General features: G+C 43.8%; 1 protein-coding gene across 4 annotated transcripts; it reads left to right on the forward strand.

Moving 5' to 3' along the window:
* The first annotated feature begins 1,848 nt into the window (after positions 1-1,848).
* On the forward strand, positions 1,849-21,056 carry LOC715954 (signal-regulatory protein beta-1). Of its 4 annotated transcripts, none has more exons than XR_013399771.1 (7): positions 1,849-2,268; positions 10,231-10,584; positions 13,331-13,648; positions 14,233-14,565; positions 19,475-19,589; positions 20,113-20,174; positions 20,345-21,056. XR_013399771.1 is itself a non-coding variant. In XM_077951389.1 (6 exons), exons 1-5 carry the CDS (start codon positions 2,193-2,195, stop codon positions 19,585-19,587), a joined length of 1,194 nt encoding a protein of 397 aa, XP_077807515.1. In that variant the 5' UTR covers positions 1,849-2,192; the 3' UTR covers positions 19,588-19,589; positions 20,212-21,056. The 4 variants fall into 4 exon arrangements, 2 of the variants coding, with proteins under 2 accessions (XP_077807515.1, XP_015004816.3); XR_013399770.1 differs by having other exon boundaries at positions 20,385-21,056; XM_077951389.1 differs by lacking the exon at positions 20,113-20,174 and having other exon boundaries at positions 20,212-21,056.
* Positions 21,057-22,975: the final 1,919 nt, after the last annotated feature.

The following is a 22,975-nucleotide window of genomic DNA, read 5'->3' on the forward strand; positions in this document are numbered from 1 at the left end:
AGTGATTACTCCTTTCACTGTCATCTTTCCAGGAATAATACCCTGAGTGATCATGTGTTGTCAGCACTTTGTGGAACATGGCACCTATTCCAACATTGCTGTGGGGGCTGTTCCTAATTGAGATTATGGCTTCTTCTCTGCTTCCTTCCTGAGAGATGTCTCTCCCTTCTTGTGAGAGGTGTCATAGTACAACCATTAACAGTGAAGGCCATGGAGTATGACAACCTGTGTTCTGATTCTAAAAGCTGGGTGATGTTGAGCAAATTTATTATTGCCTATGTGCCTCAAGTTTCCTCACCGGTAAAAGAAAGTTAATGGTAGTGCTAATCTCATGGGGTCAGAGTAAGGAATTAATGAGGTAACTGGCATGAAATGCTTATTGCAGTAACTGGAGCACAGGACATCTGCAATAAACAATAGCTGCTACTACTCTTCATGTCATATAGAGACTAGTTTCTTGTTTTAAAGTGTAATTTGACATCGATTAACATGATTTTATTACTTTTATATTCACTTCTGTGGGTGTGGAACAGGAGGTGATGATTTCACCCTCTCCGCATCTGCCACATTGAAAAAGAAATTTGGATGGAAATGTAATGACGTTTAAATTTTCATTTGACAATTACTCGTGATGGATGAAGGACCGTAAACCCAGCCTGGGAAAGAGAGGTTTCCAGACAGGTCTTTCTTAGTCATAGATGAAGGAGGAGAAACCATTTCTCCTAACAAGGTAATTTTTCTAAAGCACAAGCATATCAGGGAAGCAGTGAGCTCTTCCTGTACACAAATATAATTACAGCCACAATATTTTGGTTACAATTAAATATGAATCAAGCCTTGTGTACTCTTACCATATCACTACAAGGTGCATGTTATAACATACATATACACATATTTAAATTAGGGCTTAGAGAAGTCAAGTGTCTTGTTGGAAGTCACACAGCTGGAGATTGTAAGAAAAGATCTACAGATGGACAAGAAGCAGGGTGAAGAGGATCCAGAGGGAGCAATTGATATCAGAGTGGCAGGGGTAGTCCAAGTACACTGTATAAGCTGGGTCCCAGAAGTCCTGGGAAGCTGGGAGAAGGCCACTGGTGGGAAACTCAGCATGCAGTAGGAATCCATATAAAAGCAATATTTTGAGTTCCTCTCTTCACCTGGCACCATGAGTATCAATAATGACCTACTGAGTCTCAGGCATGTATAGTCATTACCTCCTTCGAAGTCCACTAAAACATGGCAGTGAGACTTATTATCCCAAGGTTAGAAGGCAAAACTGAACCTAGGAAGGCCCAGTAACTTCACCAACTCCTTAGCACACCCTCTTAGTCAGGGTATTTATTCTCCCGCCCTCCTCAGTTCCCATCTGAACACAGTGATGAATGAAATAGGTGTTCTGTGTACAGAGCAAAGAGTATTGAAATTGATGTGACTGCCCCAGGAATCTGCCCTCCATATTCTCCCCCATAATAAGCCTATACCCTCTCCATAACCCATAATCCCCACCTGACCCCACAAAACAGATCCTTATTACCCTAAGCCCACTTCCTCTCCTGGAAGAAGTCAGGAAGTAATTCCTTCTTCTGGGTGCAGGCACATGAAAGCGCTAAGTTCCACATGAAACTAAACTGGGGCAAAGTTTTGCCAGTTATATTGATAAACGTTTGGAGTAGGGAACCATTTCAAGAGCAGACCTGATTCCTCTCCAACACTGAGCAGGTCCTGTGATCCCTCCTCCTGTCCCCAAATGAGTAGCATGTGGTTGAGGCTGGTGCAGAGTGAGACCACAAGCCAACCACATCCTGGGGTCTTGAGATGGAGAGTTTAGGTAACATTTCATAACCACAGGTCCTTCTTAGCTGAAGAGCACCAAATGGCAAATCACCAAGAAGACATAAAGATGGGGTGAGGAGCCATGTGGAAGGAAATCAGACCCCAAGTGGGAAGGAGGCATTATCTCTGCTAAGCCTGTCTGATTCTCCTGAAATGGAGCGTGAATAACTGCTTGCATTGTAGCTGCTTGCTGTGCCTTTTTTCTATTTCACAACCGAGGAGCAGGTTACTGCCTCACTCCATCACAGCCACTTCCTCTTGAACCAAGGGAGGCAAGGCTTGTCTTCTCTCCTCAGAGGCGAGTCTGCGATCTTCCCAGTACAGAAGTTTGGACAGAGCAGACTCCTAAGTTCTCCAGAATGCCCATCCCAGCCTCCTGGCCCCACCTTCCTGGTCCTTTCCTGCTGATGAATCTACTGTTGGGGGGACTACCAGGTGAGCATTGCTTTGGGTTAAAGTCCTTTTTCCCTGCCCATTGAGCCATGGCCTGCCCCTGGACTTCCAGGGATTCCAGACAATGACAAGTGCTGCCAAGAAAGGCCAAGGATTAGGCCTTGACTGAGAGCAGAAAATCAGGGGGCTGAGCACTTTCTCTGTGGATCTGCAGCTGGCTACTAGAGGCATTGAACCACAGGATGATTCAACCACCCCTACAACAATTACTTACATTTTGATATTTTAATTGAAAAAGCAGAGAAGAATCATTATTTAAATCCTTACCAGTGCTGAGGCCCTAGGGCCAAGCAACATTCCCAAGGCCACAGACTGAGCTCAGAGACACCCTAACAGGGTTATGTGGCTCCAAGCCCAGCCCTCTCTCTTCATCACTGTGAGGAGGTGAAGTCTGTAATGGTGCTCACTTGAGATGGCCAGTGGTGCAGTGTGTCCTGGGAATGTTCAGCCACGGTTCTACCTAAGGGTGCTCCTCACTGTGTCCTCTGTTCCCCCATGCTCCTCCTTCCCCTGTGACCAGATTCTTACCACCCATTTCTCTGTGACCTCTTCCTCTTTAAGAAGTTCCACATTTGCTGCTTACCAGGTCCTATATTCCTTTCCTAGGGCTTCCATGATAAAGACCTGCCTGCTGGGCAGCTAAAACTACAGACATTTACTTCCTTGTAGTTAGGGAGGCTGAAGTCCAAGATCAAGGTGTCAGCAGGGTTAGTTTCTACTGAGGTCTCTCTCCTTGGATTGTAGAGGGCTATTTTCTCTCTGTGTCTTAACATATGATCTTACTGTGTGTGTGTGTCTGTGTCCTCATCTCCTCTTCTTTTGAGAATATCAGTCATGTTGGATTAAGGCCCACCCCAATGACCTCATTTAACTAAATTCCCTCTTAAAGACTCTGTCTCCCAAACTGTAACATTCAGAGGTGCTGGGGATTAGAGCTTCAACACGTGCATTTTGAGGAACACATTCAGCCCATAACAGGTACTACAACCTCCCTTGGTTCTCTTAACTTTCCCATGGATAATTTCTTTCCCCTTCCCCAAGACAGACAGGATTGGAGGCCATTTCCTTGTGCAGCCTGGGAGAGCCCTGCTCACTGCATCCAGGCAAGTTGCGTGTCCTGATCCCTTCTCAGGCCATGGAGCCGACCCCAGAACCAGAGGGCTGGGCACAGCAGCCTCTCAGTTCCCCACTGGGCCCTGCTGTGATGTCACCTAACAGGCCCTAGAGGGCAGGGGTCTCATTTTTCAAATTATTTTTCTCACATGTACACTGTACACAAATGATAGCAGTAAGAGTTTAACAATTGAGCTCTTCCAACCATGTAGACACAGTTATTAGCATTTTGCCCGTTTTAACTCCACTAATCCTCACAACATCCCTGTGTGAAAGCAACAACTATTATTCCCTATTTGCAAACAAGGAGTCAAGGAGAGGGAAGAACTTCTCCATTCATTGTCTTCTACCTCAGTCAGTGGAGCAGCTCGAATTCAAGTCCAGGTCAACCAGCTCCAGAGTTCATTCTTTTAGTCATGTTATGCTACTAGCAGAAATATTAGAAAATGCGGGGAAGCAAACGTAGAATTAATTATTGCCTACCACACTATTTAGCAACAACCAGAGTTACAATTGTGATGTATGTACTTCTAAGTTTGTTAATAATGTGTTGGATGCTTTCTATGGGCCAAATATTTTCCTGAGATTTTAACGTGTGTTGTAATTTTATTTAACACACAAAACAAACTTATATACTATCACAATAGGTCACACTTTGATATATATTTGTGAATGTTTATCTATATGTGTGTTTATGCATATGTATATATATGTATGTGTATATATATTTGCAAATGTGTGTGTATATATGTGTGTATACATATGTATATGCATGTGTGCATATAAGTAAGTGTACAGGCACACACAGGAGATTTCATTTGTTATCATTGTTTCTCCAAGTTGCTAATGTCAATGAAATTTTTAATAAAATATTTTATTTTTACTTGAGAAAACTGTATATACTTATCATGTATATTATATTAATGAAATATGTGTACATTTCAGAATGACTAATTTGAGATAATTAATATATGGACTACCTTGTATATATGTCATTTTTGTGGTGAGATCTCTTAAAATCTGCTCTCAACAATTTTTGAGAATACAAATCGTGTTAGGAACTCAAGACTCCATATTGTACAAAATTGTGGAACTAATTCCTCCTAACTAAACTGAAATTTTGTATCCTTTGACCAATATCTCCCAAAATGCACCCCCTGCCTAGTGCCTGGTAACCACTATTCTACTCTCTACTTCTATGAGTTCAACATTTTAAAATTCTACATATGAGTGGCATTATGCAGTATTTGTTTTTCTGTGCCTGGCTTATTGTACACAGCATAACATCTTCCAGGATCATTTATGTTGTTGGAAATGACAGAATTTCCTTCTCTGGTCAGGCTGATTAGAATTCCATTATGTATATACCACATTTTCTTTCTCCATTTATCTGCTGATGGACACCTAGGTTGAGTCAATATCCTGGTTATTATAAATAATGCTGCAATGGACATGGGAGTGCAGACATCTCTGTGACATGTTGATGTCATTTCCTTTGGATACATGCCCAGTGGTGAGATTGCCAGATCATATGATAGTTCTATTTTTAATTATTTGAGGAGCCTCCATCCTGTTTTCGCTAATGGCTCTACTAAATTACATTCCCGCTAACCATATGCAAGAATCCCCTTTTCTCCACATCCTCTCCAAAACTAGTTATCATCTTTTTAATAATAGCTATTCTAACAAGTGTGAGATGCTAGCTTACTGTGGTTTTAATTTGCATTTATCAGATGAATAGTAAGTTTGAGTATTTTTACAGGCCTGCTGGTCATTTTAGTTTATTCTTTTGAGAAATGGCTCTTAAGATCTTTGGCCCATGTTTTAGTTGGATTATTTTCTTAATATTGAGTTGTTTCACTTCCTTACATATTTTGTATATTGATTTTCATCAGATGTATGGCTATCAAATACCTTCTTCCATTCTGCTGGTTGTCTTTTCACTCTGTTGATTGTTTCCTCGGCTGTGTAGAAGCTTTTCAGTTTGTTGTAATTTGTTCATTTGTAATTTGCCATTTGTCTATTTTTCTGTTGTTGTTGCCTGTGCTTTGGGATTCATATCTGAAAATTCATTGCCCATACCAGTGTCATGGCACTTTTCTTCTAGTACTTTAACAGTTTCAGATCTTACATACTTTAATACGTTTTGAGTTGATTTTTGTATGTCATATGAGACGAAGGTCTAATTCATTCCTCTACACATGGATATCCAGGTTTCCCAATGCTACTTTTTGAAGAGAATGACATTCCTCATTGTGTCTTCTTGACATTTTTGTCAAAAGTTAAATGAGTGTAAATGTGTGAGTTTATTTCTGGGCTCTGTGGTCTGATCCGTTGGTCTATGTGTCTATTTTTATGCCAGTGCCATGCTGTTTTCATTACTATGGCACTGTAGTCAATTTTGAAATCTGGCAGTGTGATGCCTCCAGTCTTTTTGCTCAGGATTGCCTTTTCTAGTCACAATTTTCTATGACTAATGTGAACTTGAGGATTGTTTTGTCCATTTCTGAGGAAAATGTCATTAAAATTTTACTAATAATGAATTGAATCTGTAGATCTCTCTGGGTAGTATGTACACTTTTAACAAAAGCAATTATCTAATCCACAAGCATGAATATCTTTCCATTATTTGTCTTCTATTTATTTTTCATCAGGGTTTTACAGTTTTTTGTGTGGAGTTCTTTCATGTCCTTCATTAAATTTGTTTCTCGCTATTTTAGCTTTGTTGATAGTAATCATGAATGAGATTGTCTTACTGATTTCTTTTTCCAATAGTGTCATAGTAATGACAGTAATATACATGATAAATAGGTAAATAAAATAGTAAATTAGTCAGTCATGAGTGAAAATAAATAAGGTATGTGTATATAACTTTTTTTACCTTAGAGAAGTTTTCATATATTCCTATTATTGATGTTTTTGTCTGAAAAAGATGTCCACATTTGTCAAATGCTGTTTTGCATCAAATGAGATAATCATGTGTTTCTTCTCTTTCTTCTATAAATATGATGTACTACATTGTTTGTCATTTGTATATTGAAACATTCTTGTATTCCAGGAATAAATACCACTTGCTCATTGTATATATTCCTTCTATTATGCTGTTGAACTCAGCTAGTATTTGGTTGAGGATTATTGCATCAACAAACCCAGTAATAATAATGCCAGCTGGTAACAGAAAGGTGTGCAGCTCTACCTGGCAGCGATCTTATTTTTGTATTTTCATGGAAGTTTAGATTCCAATGAGCTCCATTTCAGATAAGCAGAGCATGGCTTTGGGACAATTTATGGTTAATAATTACAACAGGAGAGTATGCTCCTCAGATCTGGGCTCTAAGCCAGGAGAGCCCAACAGATAACCAGAAATTTGTTGTTGTAATGGAGTATAGCAAAGGCCGAGAGGGGCATTATATTTGCCTCAAAGGCCCTGGGGAAAATGTGTGGCCATCATGAGTGGTTTAGAGACTTCAAGAGGCATGAAACACATTGCCAAAATCTCTACTTTTAGGTTGACCATTTGAAGACACAAACAGGAGTGGTTGTTGCTTTTAATTTATAAGTAAAATTTGTAAAGAAGAATATGTTGCCACTGGCACCCCAAAACAACTTAGAGATGCTTGATTATGTGTCATTAATATGTGTATCACTTGAATCTCCTTTGAAGAGGTTGTTATCAATTTATGTCATCCTGTGCCCTTGAAGAAACGTGGATGTCATTATCGATATTGGAACAGGATCTACACCTTAGGATACAGTCTTGGTCGCACTCCAAAAGGCAACACAAAGCTGTACATAGCACAGCATGGGAAAGCCATCAGGGTAAAAAGTCATCTTAAATTAAAGTAGCCAATCAAAGTAGCAAATCAGTAAGGCATGAACAGTCACAGGGCTTCTCCCAGGAACTTTCCACCCCAATTTAGAATGATTCTATCCTCATTGCCGTTAGTGTTGAAAATGGTAGAGTAAGTCCTGCTGGTTGAGTCTTAAAGCATCACTCTAACATGGCCATGAAAAGTTCTTGTAGAGAGGCATATGAAATGGAATGATTTATTCTATTCACAGGTCCTAGAGGGGGTGGGGCATGCCACACAGGAAGCCATATGGGTGGAGTTCCAGGGAGTAGCCTCAACCAAGCAGAAGCAAGAGAGATGGGAAGCAATTGCCTTTACTGGGAGTCATGATGGAGGACACAAAGAAAAAGCACGATGGGTTTTACTAGAGTGTTTCAGTGTCACTAGGTCACAGCAGAGGAGGACAAGAAGAGGAATTGTGGCAGGGACCAGCACTGTCACACTGGTTACCTCATCATGTGTTTAGGGTGCTCACAGCTTGTTTGTGGGATGTTGAGGCATCAGGAAAATATGATTTTTTTTAAATGTACACATAACTGGACACCTTTATTTCTTCATACAACTTTTAGTTGCCATGTAGCATCCTTTTATTTCCACCTGAAGCACTCCCTTTAGCATTTTTGTAGGTAAGGTTTAGTGGTAATGGACTCTTTTTGCTTTTGTTTATCTAAGAATATCTGAATTCCTCCCTCATGTTTGAAGAACACTTGTCTTCCCAGGTATAGAATTCATGGTTGACAGGTTTTTCCCACTTTCAGCATTTTAAACATATCATCCCGCTGTCTTCTGGCCTCCAGTGCTTCTGAAAAGAACTCAGTTGATAAATCTTATTGAGGGTTCCTTGTATATAAGAAATCACTTCTCTCTTGCTCTTTTCAGAATTCTCTCTTTGTCTTTGGTTTTTCAAGAGTTGGAATATGATATGTATTATTGTGGATCTCTGAGCCTGTCCTTGAGTTAAATTTGCATTTCCTCAGCATCTTAATTTCTAGATTTATGAGTTATATCAAGTTTGCAACCATTTTGGCCATTATGTCTTCAAATAATCTTCTGCTCCTTTCTCTCTTCCCTTTTCATTCCCCCCCGGGACTCTAATAAGGTTATTTTGATACATTTGATTATGTCCCGCAATTCCCTTAGATTCTATTCTCTTTATTTCATTCCTTTTTTCATCCATACTTCAGTCTCAATAATTTCAATTATCCCATCTTCCAGTTTTCTGATTTTTTTCTACCAGCTCACACCTGTTGGGGAAATCCCTAGTGAACTGTATTTATTGTACTTTCAAATCCTAAGTTTCCATTTGATTTGTTTTATAATTTTTATTTCTTGATATTATTTTGTTAATGCATGTATAATCCTGTGGTTTTAGTTTTTTTATCCATTGTTTCCTTTACCACTTCAATGGTGTGATCTCGGTTCACCTCAACCTCCGCCTCCCAGGTTCAAGCAATTCTCTGGCCTCAGCCTCCCAAGTAGGGATTACAGGCATGCATCACCACGCCCGACTAATTTTGCATTTCATAGAAACGAGGGTTTCTCCATGTTGGACAGAATGGTCTCGAACTCCCGACCTCGGGTGCTCGGCCCACCTCCGCCTCCCGAAGTGCTGGATTACAGTCATGAGCCACCGTGCCCAAAACCACTTCAAACATTTTTAAGACAGTGGTTTTAACATCCGGATCTAGCATCAGGGCGGACACCATATGTAAGAAAGGTCCTTACAAGAAGGAGTAAGGAGATTAATTCCTAGAGAAGGACATGTGAGAATGCAAGCAAGAGGTTAGAGTGACGGGAAGATGTAACTGCAAAAAGGAACATGGGCAGCCTCTAGAATTTGGAAAGGCAAAAAACAGAGCCTCCAGAAGACACATAGCTTTACTGACAACTTTTTAAAAAATTGCACATATGTGAAGCGTAAAACATGATGCTTTCATGTGCATGTATTTAGTGAAGCAATTGGAGACACCCAGCATCTCCTATAGTTACCCTGCACATGTGTGTATGTCAAGAGCACATAAAATATGCTTTTAACAAAAATACTGGATTCAACACAACATTTTTAATTGGAGGCCTCATATTGCACCTTCATTCTCTGGACTTCTTTATCACCCATCTGCAATTTGTATTTTTTGACCTACATCTCCCCATCACCTCCCCCAGTTTTATCCCTAGTCACCACTGTTTTATTCTCTACCATTGTGTATTTTTCTTTCATCATTACTCCTTGGTTGTAACACAGTAGCATTATTTTGGACTCCTGACCTCTGCAACTATAATATGATAAATTTCTTTTGTTTTATGACACTAAATTTTGGTAATTTGTCACATCAGCATTAGGAAATTAATGTAATCTGATTAAGCTCTGAGTGAGCAATCCCTAGGGGCTTAAAGCATTGTTGTGTTTACATTTTAAGCTGAACGTTCAGTGTGGGTGAGGATTCTGCACGCTATGGTCATTCATGCATTCAGGCTGATGGAGCAAGCAAACACCGTCAGAGTCTCCTGGGTCTCTGTGGAAGGCAGAGGTTAATCCATAGGTGCTCTTGCAGTTGAATATACAGCCCACAAATTATATCCATCACTTCTGCTCACTACTCAGTGGTCTAAAGAAGTCATATGGCCTTGTATGATCGATGCAATGGTCCAGAAAGTGCAACACTCCATGTGGCCAGAGAGTGGAGGATCATATATCTGCCAAGGCCTGACACTTCCAAGGAGGTCTCAGGAGCTCCACTCAGGTCCTCAATCCAAAGTGCTACCTTGAAATTGAACCTCTGTGCTTCCATGTCTTTACATGTAATATAGTCATATGTTACAGGCTTGTTGTGAGGGTTAAATAAGATAATATACAGAGTGTGCTGAGCTCAAGGCCTGCTCTTTGTGTGTACGCAGTCAATGAAAGTCATTGATAAACACTTGAGGAAACACAGAGGATCACGTAAGGATGAAAAAATGACGGCTTTGTGTTCCTTTTCAGGAGTGTTGGGTGAGGAGGAGTTGCAGGTGATTCAGCCTGAGAAGTCCGTGTCAGTCACAGCTGGAGAGTCGGCCACTCTGAACTGCACTATGACCTCCCTGATCCCTGTGGGGCCCATCCAGTGGTTCAGAGGAGCTGGACCAGGCCGGGAATTAATCTACCATCAGAAGGAAGGCCACTTTCCCCGGGTAACACCTGTTTCAGACCCCACAAAAAGAAACAACCTGGACTTTTCCATCCGCATCAGTAACATCACCCCAGCAGATGCCGGCACCTACTACTGTGTGAAGTTCCGGAAAGGGAGCCCCGATGTGGAGTTGAAGTCTGGAGCAGGAACTGAGCTGTCTGTGCGTGGTGAGTACAGTGCGGGCCTCATTCGTCCCCTGGTGTGACAATAAGTCAATAATTACATTATCCATTCTTAGAGCAATAAGCAGGTGTGGTGGTTGGTGCTCATTTTCATGATCTGATGTCACCCCTTCTCCGGATCACATGAGTTGAGGCTTGGAGATGTCATGGTAGTTGCTCGAGGGTCCACGGCTTATGTTTGATGGAAAAGACAGCATCCCCAGTCTGTGGCTCTACAGCTCTTGTGTTTGCAAAGCTGACCCAGCCCTTTGGTTCCACAGATGAGGGAACTGACAGATTGAGTGATTTCCCCAGGCACAGGTCTGGACCTTGCCTTCTGCCTCCAGAGAAGGCTTCCCCCTCAGAGTGGCTGGGTCTCCTCTTTATGCAGTAGGCACTCACTGAGACCCCACTGTGCACCAGGCTCTGCCCTGGATGCTGTGAAAACAGCAGTGAATGAAACAGCCCAAAGCTCTTCCCCACCAAGCTTACATTCTCTTCCCTTCTAATGAGGAGAAATCCATCCAGGGCATGGAGAGTGTAAATCGTGTTTTTCTTTATTTAATCTTCAGAAACACCCTACGGGGAAGATTCCTGGAAGGCACATTCACTGTTAAATCTGATGGCCTGCTGGGAGGAGATGCCAATACGTTTGGGATTTGCTGTGGGTTCATTTGGGAAACCCTTGTGGGATTCGGGGACTGAGTCACACAGTCACCATGGGCTCCAAGCAGAGCTGCTTCATCTCAGAATGTCCCTCACCTCAGGAAAGAGTTCCCACAACTGGGTGACTTAGGCGTTCCCCATATAAGGCAGCAACAAGGCTTATTTGGGGTTTCCTGCTAGAGGCTCAAGAGCCTCGTCCTAGCTCCTGAATTCTGGAATGTTAGCACACGAAGGACCTTCAGACCATCCAACCCAACCCTCTTTACAGATGGGAGACTGAAGCCAAGACATGACGGGGGCCTCGTCCATGGTCACAGGGCCAATTACTGACAGAATTGGAGCCAGAGTCCATGTCTGAATCGAGGCAGTCTCCTTCCTTCCCTGGTATTAGACCTGTCTCCATAGAAGAGCCGGGTGCATCATAGGTGCTCAATAAAAGCTCCTCAAACAGAACCACAGGTCAGAGAGCCAGCATTTCTCTTTTCATCAGTTTCCCAAAGGTTCACAATGCACCTCACATACAGACACTAAAGTCCATTGGCGATTGGAAAACTTCTCCCAAATGTACACCCTATCTTTCCATATGGAGATTCCATATCAGGACATAAAGGCTTGCTCCATTGTTTAAAGCTGCAGAATACTCCAATTAATGGAAATATCAAATTTTATTTTGCAGTCTTCTGTCAATGGATATGTAATTTATTCCCAACTTTGAGCTACTAGAGCAATCCTTCAGTGGATGACCGTATACATGTGTCACCCTCTTCAGATGGGAAATTCCAACTGGACGTGACTTTCCTAGGTCAGAGGATATGTGTGTTTTCATATTTGAGAATATTGCCTAATTTCCCTCCTAGATGATGTAGCAATCAGGGCTCCCCACAACCCTTGAACATAGGTGGGGAAGGTGGCTTTATCCTGATTGTGCAGGTATCACAGGCAAAGGCACGGAAGTTTCCACGTGGTGCCTCCCCAGCCCAGGCAATCACAGCCAGTGGCTCAGGTGTGACTCAGACTGGCTAACTCCTGGAGGGTACTTACCCCTCTTAGCCATGCTGCCCGCCTAAATGATTCTCTTGATGAGACAGGAGGGAGGCAGAGGGAGGCCAGAGACCAGCAGTTGTGCCAGAGTCTCCTTAAAACCAGTGCTATGGGGGAGGAGCTATTTGTTGCCTCCTTTAAAGATGAAGACACTGAGGCTCAGAGAGGAGACCTGAGTGGTGAGCAGGCTGGGGAGCCAAGGTTCATCCCCACCAGACAGACTTACAGCCCCTGTCTCCACAGCACTCACTCAGCTTTACTTTTTAAAGTGTGGAGTAATGCTCCAATCTTCTCTTTCCAAACACTTGCATTATTCAGTTATACAGCAAAAACTATCAAAAGCAAAACAGACTGAAATATTGGTGAAAAGAATAAAAATATGGGATAATTCACAAATACCTAAAGAGAGACCTCTGTATATCTGTTAATTCCGGGTTAAAAATAGATCTGTGTTTATTTTTGAGAAGCATCTTCTGTGTTTGATCCAAAGCAAAACTGCTTTCATTGCCCCATTTAATCCTGGCTACATCCCAGGAAGTAGAAATGCTGTCCTCCTATTTTGCAGATGAGGAACTGGGTGTGCCAGGCCACCTGTCTCCTGAGCTGAGCAGCCTGGTTGCAGCTCTCACGGTGGTGCCACTTTGCCATTTTTCCTGGCATTGGCTCTATAAACGCCCTCTCTGAGGTTGGTGAGCTCTCCGGGGAAGGCTGGCTAGGACCAGTTATTAACAAGGAGGGAGACCAGTCAGTAATTTTGTTCCTATGCCCAGATTGGTGGAAGTCACCCTGTGTGAAGAGGACTGTGAACTCAGGCCTGGACTTCCCTCTGGGCCCTGCCCCTACTCACTGTGTGACCATGGGCTGGTTCTCACCTCTCAGAGCTGTTGTGGCCTGAGCTGTAAAAGGAGAATAAGGAGACTGCCCTCCCGACATTATTAGAAAGATTAAAATTTAATGTCCATGAAGGTCCTTAACATATCACACGCTTATCATTAGTGATTGTTATCTCAGTCATATCTCCTGATTATTGATGCTCCTTTTGCAGCCAAACCCTCTGCCCCTGTGGTATCGGGCCCCACAGCGAGGGCCACACCTGAGCACACAGTGAGCTTCACCTGCGAGTCCCATGGCTTCTCTCCCAGAGACATCACCCTGAAATGGTTCAAAAATGGGAATGAGCTCTCAGACTTCCAGACCAACGTGGACCCTGCAGGAAAGAGCGTGTCCTACAGCATCCGCAGCACAGCCAGGGTGGTGCTGACCCGCAGAGACGTTCACTCTCAAGTCATCTGCGAGGTGGCCCATGTCACCTTGCAGGGGGACCCTCTTCGAGGGACTGCCAACTTGTCTGAGGCCATCCGAGGTAGAGGACCCTCACACCCAGCCTAAGCCCACACCTGGCTGCCAAGTCCACTCCTAACTCCCCAGACTATTGCTCCAGATCTTGAATGGCCTGGAATCTAATTCCTGTGTTGTCCACCTTCCATGCACCTAGGTGTGCTGGTCACTTACCATCATTTAAATGGCAGCTGTCAGGGGACCAGAAACCACGTGCCAACCTCTATGCTAGAGAGTTTCATTTATTTCACCAAGAGCAACTACAATTAGTGAGCACCTACTGGGAGCCAAATCCCTATGTGCTTGGCGATTTCACTGATTTTGCTACTGTTCTTACATTCCAACTGCATGCAAGGGGTTGTGCTTGTAGATATCACTCATTCTTAGCCTAGTAGGAGCTACCAGTCCTTCAGCACCTACTGTGTGCCAGGCACTGTGCTTAGTAATTTCATTCATGCTCAAAGAGCGCCCTCAATGTCTGAGCACATGCTGCCTGCCTAGCACTGTCCTGGTGATGCCCTCATCGTGGTGGTGGGAGCTACATTATGGAGCCCTCCCTGTGATCTGTCTGTGCCACAAGGTCACAGCTTCTTCCCTGTGCTGTTTCAGTTCCACCCACCTTGGAGGTTTTCCAAAGGCCCATGAGGGCAGAGAACCAGGCGAACGTCACCTGCCAAGTGAGGAAGTTCTACCCCCAGAGACTCCTGCTGACCTGGTTGGAGAATGGAAATGTATCTCAGACAGAAACAGCTTCGACCCTCACAGAAAACAAGGATGGTACCTACAGCTGGAGGAGCTGGCTCCTGGTGAACACCTGTGCCCACAGGGATGGTGTGGTGCTCACCTGCCAGGTGGAACATGATGGGCAGCCAGCGGTTAGCAAAAGCCATGCCCTAGAGGTCTCAGCCCACCAGAAAGAACAGTGCTCGGATACCACTTCTGGTAAGGTTACTTCAAATTTTTAAATTTTATCTTTTTCTTTCATGTTAAAATTAATATTTATGTTTGTCATAAAATAAGCTAGAAGCCTATAAATATAAAGTAGAATTTTAAAGTCAGCATCATTCTTCCAAATCTCACCCTCCAAGAGTCATCACTATTAAGAGTTTGAGGTACAACCTGACAGATTTTTTGACATAAATGTATGCTGAATGAGGAAGAAAGGAGGCAAAGGGATCATGTGTTCGTCGCATTCTGCATCTTGCTTTTTACCCCTGACAGTTATTACATTCCCGTTTCTCATCAGCCACCCTGTCTCCTTCCTACTCCTTCTGACCTCTGCCTTGTCTGTTCCTTCCTGAACTTTTCCATTCATATCTGTGACCTGCCCCCAGCAGACTCCCACGTCTGCTGTATGAATTTCAGAAAGACATGTGGAATCTAAACCCGGACCAGGCCCCCAGGTGACCATAAGTGGTAAAAGCATGGGCCTCATTTGGGTCCTGATGATGATATTTGACCAATAACAATCACAACAGCTCTCTGCAGATTTATTATGTGCAAATTTCTGTTCATCTATGATCTCCTTTCCTGCTTCAACCATCCAGTGAGTCTGGAGTTTTACAGAAGGGGAAACCAGGACTTGGGAAGCAATAGGGGATATTGTTGAAGACAATTAGATCAAGGCATTAGACCAGATGACTGGTCCAAACTAATCAAGGTAAGTTTGAGGTCCTGAGGACAGGGTCACCACCAGCCTATAATGCAAATTTATGCCAGTTTGAGAAATGTTCCCTTTCTGCTGGGACACAAAATGTCCCAAGGATGTGAATTTGGCCAGTGTTCCCCCATCTATGACCAAAATAGATCTTATTTCCCTCTCATATAATACTAGGAGGGGTCTCTATTCCAGAAGGCTTTTAGAAGGCCCAGGTTCCTTCCCACATACTCTATGGCATTGACTTTATCTACTGGGTCAATGCCGGGTCGCTGATTTGTCCATGTCCCTGCCTGCTGGAAGAGAGAAGACAGGAAGTAGAGGACAACAATGTCCCCTATAATCAGAGATGTGTGGAAGGTACATAGTCACGTCCACTGCTCACCCAGTTATGTGTGCCCACGCAGTTGCAAGAGGAGTCCACAATTGTGTGATCTGATCATTGAGGACATTTTTTACAAAAACAATATCATTATGAACTTAATAAAATGTAAAATTTTTATGCCATTAAATTTCATAAAATTGTTAAAATAATTCTCTCACATCACCTAAAATGTAGCATACATTCAAATTTCTCCAAATTTCTTTTGTAACCATTTTTCTGTGCACCAAATTTGGTTTTAATTTATCTTTAAATGTTTGGTAGTATTTTTCTATGAAGTATCTGTACCTCAAGAATATTTTGGGGTACTTTAAAATTATAAATTAACTTTCCTCAATAGTTTAGGGCTATTCACATTATTCATTTCATATTGGGTGAGATCTGGCAACTTGTGCTTTTCAAAGAGTTTTTGGTCCATTTTATCTATGTCATCATATTTCTGTGTGTAGAGTTGTTTATAATATCCCTTATGATCCTTTTGATGTCTGCAGGGTCTGTAGTGATAGCCCTCGTTTCATCCTGATATTTAAAATGTGCCATTTCTTTTTTCTTATTCGTCAACCTTGCTATAATTTTTCCTATTTTATTGATCCTTCCAAAGGATCAGCTGCTTCAGTTGGTTTTTGTATTGTTTTTATATTTTAATTTCACTAATTTTCTGCTCTCTTCTCTTTTTATTAATTCTTATCTCTGGTTTGTTTCGGGTTTATTTTGCTCTACTTCTTGTAGTTTCTTGAAGTGGGGATTTATATTATTAAATAGAGACGTTTTCTCTTTTCTGTGTCTTTTTTTTTGGTCATGTTCTATGGCTGGGAGCTCATACTGAGGGGATGGGTCACAGGTGCCTGGCCTCAGGGCTGTTCCTCAGTCCTCAGGTCCCTAGCCAGTCTGCCTTCCTTTTTCACCTTGGAAGTTCTCCTATGCCTGCTCCTCATACTTCCAGAGTTCTTAGTCTTGCTTCTCGAGGAGGAGCAGGAAGAGATGAATCTGCACCATCTGTCTGAAGCTGAATTTGCTTTTTAGACTTCCATCCACTCACTGGAGCTCCGACCAGGGCTGCCATTTTTGGGTGGTTTCAGTGTGCTGGATGTAGCATCCTTGCTCATGTGCTATGGCTGGAAATGCATGTTAAGTTGTCTAGGCAGGTACACAACATGCAAGATGCCTTATGTGATGTGCTGCACCAGCAGCATGGCAGCCTAGTGAGATTGTGCACTAGGGTGTGGTGAAGGTTCTCTTTTGACCCACAGTCATTTTGCAGTTTGGCATTCTTTGTTCAAGTAATACTCAGAGCCAGGTTTGTGCAAAACTTACTTTTCCTTTTTTGCTTTTTCTTGTGGTTTGGGGAGGTTAGTTATAATTAGTTATGCTGCTGCAACTGTCTCCAGAAACCCAGAAGATGACTGATGATCATAAGTTCTTTGACCCAAACATTCCCTCCCACATCTCAGGGTCCCGCAACTTCCCCATCAGGGCCCTAGCCCAGCACAGCAGCCTGTTGAAGCTGAGATTCATCCACCTCTGTGGTTCTGCTACTCTTATAATGATCCGGAACCCAATCTTCTATTCTTTCTGCCCTCTGGCTCCAGGAGATAACAATCTGCACTGCTGCCAAGAAGTCCTCTGGTTTTCACACTAAGCCTTAATTCACGATAAGTTACTCTTAGCTTCTCATCATCTTTCCCCAAAGAATTGGTGCCCAGCAACAGTCATCAAACACCTTAGTCCTCATAACTACCATTTCCCAATCCAGTTTCAAATGGCTGATGCCAAGGAATTTCCTTCCTACTTCACTGCCAGCGAAAGTTGTATTAATTGCACCATAGCTGCAAGCCAGGGCCAGCCCAGCTCCACTCACTACCAGCCCTGGGGTCCTCATTGCCAGCTAATCTTGATGAGTGGTCAGTTTCCAAACTTGCATTTTAGAGTCTACTTTTCAGACCATTTCCACTGTCAGTTTTGCTAGGAGGTCAACTGGAGGTGGATACAGGAATTCAGGAAGCATGTTAGAGTGCTGTCAGGGTCAATATGCTTGAGGGAGTGAGGCAGAAGTGTAGGAGAGGGATGTGCTGAGCCACAGTGCAGGCAGGACAAAGACCCAGCTGATTCTTCAGAGAAGCCAAGGGCTGAGAGAGTCCCTTAGAGTTGTGTTAATTGAGGAGAGCGGCGTGGCCTTCCTATTTTCAATTCAACCAGTCTTTCTATGGGCTGCCCCGTAGAAGGAGGAGTGAACTTGGAGAGTACAACTCTCCTCAAGGGGGACAAAGTTCCAGAGAGCCACCCAGCTGAGAACTGCTGGCCTCCAACATTCCAGCCACAGATGCTGAGATCTCCATTCCTTCCTTAAGGACCCATCAGCACCATTTTATTTCCCAGAAAACATACATGAAAACAGAAGTAAACATAACTTCATTTGTTTGCTTTTAACAGCAAAAAAATGCTCATTGTAAAAATGCAAAGAATCCAAATGTGTGCTCCCCCAGATCTGACTGTCTGTCCAACAGAGCGATTTCATATGGCACCTGCTCTGGGTTCGAGGTGAGCTTGATGTCTGAGTCCCTTCCAAGCATGAGAGTCATGCTTTGACTTACCAGGGTGTTTTCTATCCAGCACAGTATATTAGGCCCAGCCCCTCAAGGGCCTCCCCAGCTCTCAAAAACATGGGGTCCACCCTCACTGTGGGGGCTAAACAGGGCAGCCTGCAAATCTTTCACTCTGAAGCCATCCTCATATAAACAAAAAGCATGTTAGTTGCCTGCTGCATGTAGAATCCAATCAAGGAGAGCGAGGTCTGATACAAAAAAAAGTGAATTTATTCCAAAGCTAGGTTGGGGAAGGGGCACAAAGTGTCCTGCCTTTAAATGTGCCACTTCCCCTTTGGAGCAGAAAGCAGACACTTTCATAAGGTAATGGGGATGGGACCAAGGGCAGGGGTCCCTCTGCTAGTGCATGGTGACTTAGCTACCCGACAGTTGAGTTGGTGCCATCCTGGGCAGAAGTCAGTTGTAAAAGTGGCCAAGCGGGCATGCTTTCCATATGCCCTTCTGGTGGATGAAAGTCTGGAAGCTACCCCTGGAGGTGAAGTTTCCGTGGTGGGTATGCTTTGGTGTGCCAACTTTCCAGCAGAGATCTGTCTTGGAGCACACAGAAGAACTTGCCCTGCAGGGAATATCTGGTGAGGGGGAGGTGAAAGGTTATATTTGCATTTCTGAAGGGCTAAGTAGGAAACTGGGAGCAGGGGGAAACGGGAAAGAAAACAAAGAGAAAATAAACTACATTTTAGCAAACTGGGGGTACTCGGTCATAATCATGACCCCTACCTGCCCTTTCATAATTGTTCCTATGACCCTGCAAAATTGGACTTGTCTTGTTCAAAAGGACACAGTCTCAGGAATCATCCAAAGGGACATAATCATGGGCTTCCCTAAGTTTGGATGCAAGTAACCTTGTGACCCTCCGAAATTCTCTGGACCTCAGTTTCCCCATCAGAATGGAATAATAAACCCTGCCCTACAGGCTTGTGAGGATCAAGTGAGGGACTCAGGTGCCACACATGAATACGTGAGTACACATTCTGTCCACTTTGTCCCTCCGGGAGGACAACCCGGCAGCCTGGGACAGGGTAAGGGAATGAGGAACCTCTTTCCCTGGCTTCTGCCTTATGTTGCAGCTAAGGCAGCCAGGGTAAGATGCAGTCTCCAAAGATTTGGAGCAGTGACAGTCCCAGGTAGCCTCAGATGGGGTAAGTGGGGTCCTCTGGGATGGCATCCTGGGTAGCCCCTTCCTAACTTCTCCTGTCTCCTGATTTCCAGGCCCAGTACTGGCTCCCACTGCTCCACTTCTCATAGCTCTCCTCCTGGGCCCCAAGGTGCTGCTGGTGGTTGGTGTCTCTGTCATCTATGTCTACTGGAAGCAGAAGGCCTGACTGTAAGTGTGGGGGATGGAGGCCCGACCAAGGGCTGCCCCAAAAGGGCAGGGCCAGCAGGAGAGTCCAGCCCACATATCATGCAGCATCAGGGTTAGTGGAGCTTAGAGAAGGTGACAGAGCTCCCTCCGCATCCTCAGAACGCTCAGGGAACCCTCTAAGAGGCTCCCAACCCCCAGTAAGTATGTGGGTGCTTGAGGAGGCATAAGCCAGAGTGTCCAAAGGTTTTTACAGCACCCCAGGGGTCCCATGAGGAGGTGAGAAGAGGAACCTGAATCAGGGGCTACTGAGTGGGTGTCCCTTGCAGGCCATCTCTAGATTATTTGATGCTGAACTCCATGGGCCCAGAGGAATCCCCACTGTCAAGTCATGTTGAGAAACCGCAGATGGGCAGCTCTTAGGGCTGTACCCATTCTGACCCTCTTTGTGCCTGAGTGGAAGCAATGAGGGAAGGGACACCAGGACTCAGGAAGAGGGCTGAGCCGGCAGAGTCCTATCTCAGGGCTGCCTGTCCACTTGCAACAGGCATCCCAGAAGGAGACCAGCACCGGGAATATAACAGGCTCCCAGGAAATGTTTCTTAAATGGTGAGCAGATGATTAAATATGGACATGTTATCCACAGCTCCTTCCCTCCTCCCCTGCCACATAGCACCCCCAGTCTCTGCTGCCTCCTTCCTTCCTTGAAGGGTTCTGACTGAGAGAAGGGGCTGGTGAGAAGCTTCCCCAGACTCAGCTCCAAACGCCTCCCCTCCCAGGACATCTTACTGCCCACAGGTTCCTGTTGCTCCTTTGCAGAGTCCTTGATTCTCCAGAGCAGTCTTCATTCATGGTCCTGAGCAGAAGCCATGGCATGGGGCTCTGGGGAGTGACTCATGACACCTCCCTAGGATGTGGGAAACACGCCAAATCTAAACCCATCAGGACACCTCTCCTCCATCGTCTTGGACTGTCCATAAGCCACAAACTGCAGTTCAGATTCTCAAGAGTTATTCTGCCTTCTGGATTCCTGTCTACCCAATTACCCAGCCTTGTTGAGATTCTCTATTGCCTCCTGAATACAAATTAACACTCATCCTGGTTTTAAGGAGAAAAAATGATTCTCCTTCCTCTTTGTTTAAACATATGATACAGTTTGGATATTTTTCTCCTACAAATCTCGATGTGAAATTTCATCCCCTATGTGGGAGGTGGGGTCAGGTGGGAGGTGTTTGGGTCATGGGGATGGAATCATCATGAATGACTTGGTGCTATCTTGGTCTATTAGTACCCACAAGATCTGACTGTTTAAAAGTGCCTAGCAGCTCCCTCTTCTCTCTTTCTCTTCCTCTCTCCCCATGTTATGCCAACTTCACTTCACTGTCCACTGTGAGTAGAAGCACTCTGAGGCCCTCCTCAGCAGCAGATGCAAGTACCATGCTTCTTGTACAGTCTGCAGAACCAAAAGCCAAATAAACCTCTTCTTTATAAATTATCCAGCCTCAGGTATTCTTTTATAGCAACACACATGGACAAAGACAGTGCTACTCCTCACACCTAGAAAGAAAGCAGCTCTCCCTCCTCTCTCTGTGATGGAAACACTAGTTTTTCTATCATCCTGCAACCTTTCTAAATCTGTTGCTCATGGTAAAAATACCGTGACAGTCCTAAAGCCATGGAGTCCTTCTCGATTTCTTCTTTGTTTATACCTCATATTCAGTTCTGCTTCAAAATGCTTACGTCCCCTGGTGAGACGGTAAGTGTTTGACAATTGACTCTTCGAAAGAAAAAAGAAGGCTGAATTGTAGTGTTTGTCAATTTCTGTGGGGTGAATACTCCCAACATGGCCCATTTCAAGCTTCTAACACTTTAAAAACTAGAATACACAATTCCTGAAAATTTAACAGTTGACTCTCCTGAGCCAGTCCCAGCCTGCTCCGGCACACAAAGGAGTTGTACCCATAACCTGCACACCTCTCACCTCCACCACTCCTGCATGGTCCCAGCCAGCATCATCTCCTCCTGGACCACTTACAGAGCTTCTGCTGGATTGCGTTTTTCAGCCTCAGTTATTTTTTGTTTGTTTTTCTTTTTTTAATTTATTTTTTATTTTTATTTATTTATATATATATATATATATATATTTTTTTTTTTTTTTTTTTTTGAGACGGGGTCTTGCTCTGCCGCCCAGGCTGGAGTGCAGTGGCCGGATCTCAGCTCACTGCAAGCTCTGCCTCCCGGGTTTACGCCATTCTCCTGCCTCAGCCTCCCGAGTAGCTGGGACTACAGGTGCCCGCCACCTCACCCGGCTAGTTTTTTGCGTTTTTTAGTAGAGATGGGGTTTCACCATGTTTGCCAGGATGGTCTCGATCTCCAGACCTCGTGATCCGCCTGTCTTGGCCTCCCAAAGTGCTGGGATTACAGGCTTGAGCCACCGCGCCCGGCCAGCCTCAGTTATTTTTTGGAAAAGTCAAATCCTGTCATTCCTCAGCTTCTTCCCTGCGACAGCTGCCTGGCTCACTCTCTTCTGTCCTTCAGTTTATTAACGGCAACTTCTGTAAACCACCCTACATAAAATATCCATTTTCCTCTCCACCCTAGCATTTCCAATGTCTCTTAACTTGATTAGCTTTTCTCCTTAACACTGTATTATGTTATTACATGTATTATACTAAATACAGGGCAGTCCTTACTTTGCATGGCAGTGCAAGATTATAAAAATGACTGAAAACACTGAGACCCTGGAAAGCAACTCTACATCCAAAGGGGAAAATAATGACTCCTCTGTGATCCTCATAATATTTATCAAAATATTAGAAAATATAATATGTCAGTTGCAAATGTAGACAGAAGGGAAAAATATTTAGTTCATGGTATTTCAAAGGATTAGAAACATTGAGGATTAAATTATTATTTCTTTGTAAAACATAGCAAGGACAGTTGGAACAGTGCTTGTCTTCTTGTATATTTCTGATGTGGAACAAGCGTAAGATGATGAAAACACTGGTATATTTTGAAACGGTCCCCTTTCCCCTTCCTCTTCAGGAAGCACTACTGAATATTTCTCTCATACTCACTGTGAGGACCAATCAAGCTGCTGTGGGTAAAATTCGCAGAAGTGTGGGAGCTCCCATGACTGGGTTCTCCTGAGTTTTTAACTCAGACTGGCCCTCACTGAACTTACAACAATTCACCATTCACGGTGCAGGTTTTCTGACCCCAGCACTCGTTCCCATGGAGGTTTCCAATTCAGGAAGTTGTAATTCTCCGTATCACCCTGTCTGTCTCTCTAATTTTGCCCTGTGACCTCATTTCTCCGACAGATCTAAGAGGAGTTGTTGTTTTTTGATTTGCTCAGCTTGTTACTTGATGTTGGTTTGAGAGGCTTTTTGTAGGGGTCACCCAGGAGA

This window comes from Macaca mulatta, chromosome 10 (genome assembly GCF_049350105.2).
Source record: "Macaca mulatta isolate MMU2019108-1 chromosome 10, T2T-MMU8v2.0, whole genome shotgun sequence".
Lineage (NCBI taxonomy): Eukaryota > Metazoa > Chordata > Mammalia > Primates > Cercopithecidae > Macaca > Macaca mulatta.